The 4,344-nt window shown below is 39.2% G+C and overlaps 1 protein-coding gene across 1 annotated transcript; it reads left to right on the plus strand.

Moving 5' to 3' along the window:
• Positions 1-806: 806 nt before the first annotated feature.
• Positions 807-3,096, plus strand: LOC146368769 (tripartite motif-containing protein 16-like). Its single transcript, XM_084911670.1, has one exon. It carries the CDS (start codon positions 1,021-1,023, stop codon positions 2,683-2,685), a length of 1,665 nt encoding a protein of 554 aa, XP_084767796.1. The 5' UTR covers positions 807-1,020; the 3' UTR covers positions 2,686-3,096.
• Positions 3,097-4,344: the final 1,248 nt, after the last annotated feature.

Here is a 4,344-nt window from a genome sequence, read left to right on the forward strand (position 1 = left end):
AATTATCATCAATTATTTAAATAAATGAACCATCGCACCAAACAAAACAACAATTCAACAGACAGTTCTATAAAACTGTGGATGATTCAAAGTGCTGCTATAACTGCACAACAAAACTGCAGTGAGAAAAGCTTTGGATGTTCAGTTTAGTTATAATGACAGTTAAACAACTAAAATACTCGATTAAGTAGGTGAGAAAAAGTTACATTTACTGGATCAGTTTAAGACCAAAATACAATTGAATGAATTACTGACATGGACACTTTGTGAAAAATTACTAAACAGTTCAGGCAAAATTTTACTAAAACCTTTAATTAAACTTGAAAGTTTGAATTTCAAGCACATCTTGATGTTTTCATTGAAAATCCACTGTGACTGTGTACACAGGAAAAACTACAAAATAATGTTTGTTTGTTTGTTTGTTTTTTTAAACACTGTGGACCGATCTGCATTTGTTATTGCTAAATTTAAATATTTGTTACTATTTAATGATCATAATCTCATTTGAACATAGGTTTGATTTAGTGGAGTCAGTTGTTCCCATGCATCATTCTGTAAGTGTGAGAATGAACTAAGATTAGAAAATGTCAAAATATAAAGTTTGATTTATTTTTATTCATCACAGCATCCTAAACTTTGCTGAACTTTTTGAAATATAAAATGAACTCGCTGAGTGTTGACTGTCACATTTCAAAGGACCAAGAAAAGATAAACTATTAAACTTTAACTGGGTCAGACTTGTTACTGCATGTTGTAACCAAACATACCACACCCTGCATCATGTGATTGGCTCTTGGTTGCTCTGTAAGAATATTTCTTTAGTGCCTCCCTTCACAGATGTGTCTGTATCAGGATGGGTCTAAACAACATGGTGTAAATGCAGTTGCTGGTGAGCCTCATTTCCTGTAGGAGGTGAACAAGAGCAGAGATCTGTTTCCCTTCAGAGCACAGAGGTTGTTTCTGTTCAGAGGAAGTGAAACTGTCTGACAGTCACTGAGAGACGGTGAAACGGCACAGCACATGAATCAAATGGATCAAACAAAATTCTGCTGTTCAGTCTGTTTGGATCTACTGAAGGATCCGGTGACTATTCCCTGTGGACACAGCTACTGCATGAACTGTATTAAAAGCTTCTGGGATGAAGAGGAAAAGAAGAAAATCTACAGCTGCCCTCAGTGCCGGAGGACTTTCACAGCGAGGCCTGTCCTGGTGAAAAACACCATGTTAGCAGATTTAGTGGAGGAGCTGAAGAAGACTGGACTCCAAGCTGCTCCTGCTGATCACTGCTATGCTGGACCTGAAGATGTGGCCTGTGATGTCTGCACTGGGAGAAAAATGAAAGCCTTCAAGTCCTGTCTGGTGTGTTTGATCTCTTACTGTGAGAAACATGTTAAGCTTCATTATGAATGTCCTGCATTTGACAAACACAAGCTGGTGGAGCCCTCCAAGAAGCTCCAGGAGAACATCTGCTCTCGTCATGATGAGGTGATGAAGATGTTCTGCCGTACTGATCAGCAGAGTATCTGTTATCTCTGCCCTGTGGATGAACATAAAGGCCACGACACAGTCTCAGCTGCAGCAGAAAGGACTGAGAGGCAGAGAGAGCTGGAGGTGAGTCGACAAAACATCCAGCAGAGAATCCAGGACAGAGAGAAAGATGTGAAGCTGCTTCAACAGGAGGTGGAGGCCATCAATCAGTCTGCTGATCAAACAGTGGAGCACAGTGAGAAGATCTTCACTGAGCTGATCCATCTCATCCAGAAAAGAAGCTCTGATGTGAAGCAGCAGATCAGATCCCAGCAGGAAACTGAAGTGAGTCGAGTCAAAGAGCTTCAGGAGAAGCTGGAGCAGGAGATCACTGAGCTGAAGAGGAAAGATGCTGAGCTGAAGCAGCTCTCACACACAGAGGATCACATCCAGTTTCTACACAACTACCCCTCACTGTCAGCACTCAGTGAGTCTACAGACTCATCCAGCATCAATATCCGTCCTCTGAGCTACTTTGAGGATGTGACAGCAGCTGTGTCAGAGGTCAGAGATAAACTACAGGACATTCTGAGAGAGGAATGGACAAACATCTCACTGACAGTCACTGAAGTGGATGTTTTACTGTCAGATCCACCAGCAGAGCCAAAGACCAGAGCTGGATTCTTAAAATATTCATGTGAAATCACACTGGATCCAAACACAGCAAACAGATGGCTGTTATTATCAGAGGGGAACAGAAAAGTAACATTTATGAAACAAAAACAGTCTTATTCTGATCATCCAGACAGATTCACTGAATGGTGGTCAGTCCTGAGTAGAGAGAGTCTGACTGGACGTTGTTACTGGGAGGTGGAGTGGAGAGGAGGAGTTTATGTAGCAGTCGCATACAAGAATATCAGCAGAAAAGGAGGGGGTAATGAATGTGGATTTGGACGTAATGACAAATCTTGGTCATTAGATTGTATCAACAACAGTTATACATTTTGGTACAACAACATCCAAACTCCTGTCTCAGGTCCTCGTTCCTCCAGAGTAGGAGTGTACCTGGATCACAGAGCAGGTGTTTTGTCCTTCTACAGCGTCTCTGAAACCATGACTCTCCTCCACAGAGTCCAGACCACATTCACTCAGCCGCTCTATGCTGGACTTTGGCTTTATGATTATGGAGCCACTGCTGAGTTGATTAAAGTGAAATAGACTGAAGTCTTTCATATTGTGTGTTTAAATCTGTATTTTAGTTTCATTTTATTTTCTCTCCATCATTTCTGCACAGAGATCAGCTGTCAGTCAAACATTATGGGTGGTACCTCCACATCTTCTAGTTGTTCTCTTGATGTTTCTGAGTTTTTAAAGGAGATCTTTCCTGTGACTGTTTATGGAGGCTATCACTGCTCATCATCATTTTGATTTACTAAAATATTTCTCCACATGAAAATGTAAACTTCTCTATCCTCTAAATGTTTCTGGAATATTTGTATTGAAAAATGTCGACATTTCTCTTTATGAGTATGGCAGACCATGTGTGTGTGTTTGTGTTTGTTTTTGTCAAAATCATCAAACAAATGAGGAAAAACTGTGATTTTAATGAATGAATTCATATATTGTGTTGATGTTTTATTGTGTGAATAAACTGGAAGGTTTGACTATAAATCAAACTTTGAACAAAGTCTTTTCTTCTGTCTTCATTCCAGGATCTCACTCAAATCTGATGCAGAAAATATGAAACTAATCTGAGAGAATAACTGAAGCAGTTTTCCTCCTGAAGCATCACAAAGTTCAGAGTTCATGTTTAGAGCAGAAGATTCAGCAGTCGCTCTGTGACCTTTCAACTTTCTTCACTAAAACAGCTTCATTACAGAGAAACAAGTCACATTTTCTTCATGTTCTTAAGTCCTTTAAAATGTTTTTAATGGTCCTTGAATGCAGCATCAGTGTCGCAGGTTTAAAAGGTCACTTTCTGTTGTGTTGAAAGATTTCCTTCAGATATGGTCTTTAATCAGTAAAGCCAGTGATACAGCAGTGTCATTAGCTGTGTTATTGGCACCAGGCTGTGTTTATGTATGTATTTAATTCTGTCTGAGGATGTCTTCAGCATGAAATGATCATTTGCTCAGCTGCTGTGTCTCATCTCTTATCAGACATTGGTTGGAACAGAGTTTTGTTGCTGACCATCTGACAAGAGGGTGAAGAAAAGCTTCAGGCTTCATTTGGACACTACGTTGGACAGAAGTCTCCACAAAAATGACTCAGAAACACAAATATTATTAATGAAAGTCCAAATGTCAAAAAGGGGTCATACATGATCCTGAGAAATGTCCTTGAACATTTGAACATGAGTCAGAGGGTTGTCAGGTTTCTACACTGCATCGTGGCATCAAGCCTGAGATGTCTGTGTAAACAAGTATGGAGGACACAAATGCACAGACGCAGTCGAGCTGTTTACTGCTGATGAGGAAGGAAAATAGTCTGTTGGATATTAAAGCAGCATTTATTAGAGTAAGAACAGATACTTGTGTCCTTCATTTGATCCCCGTCAATTTACAGAAGACTTAAGGACCCTTTGACTTCTAACATACAGCTGCATGTTTACAATTTTATTATTTATTTATTGATTTCCAGCAAAGTGAGACTTTACTGATTAAAGACATATAATGAACATCACTTCAAAACTGATGAACAATAACCGCACTTCTTCATATATAGAATACATCACAGTACAGAGGGCAATTTCTGGGTGCTTGAATTTTACAGGTTTAACTTTTCTTCTTTTTTGTTTTTTAAATATTTATTAATGATTATTTATTCTAATGTCTGTGTTTGTGATGCAGCGGTTGCCTTAACTTATCTTTGATCTTA

The sequence above is a fragment of the Perissodus microlepis genome, chromosome 18, assembly GCF_051167445.1.
Source record: "Perissodus microlepis isolate ML-2025 ecotype Zambia chromosome 18, ASM5116744v1, whole genome shotgun sequence".
Taxonomy (NCBI): Eukaryota; Metazoa; Chordata; class Actinopteri; order Cichliformes; family Cichlidae; genus Perissodus; species Perissodus microlepis.

What these genes read in the sequence shown, in the direction of transcription:
- LOC146368769 (XM_084911670.1), top strand. Translation starts at nt 1,021, where the DNA reads ATGAATCAAATGGATCAAACAAAATTCTGCTGTTCAGTCTGTTTGGAT.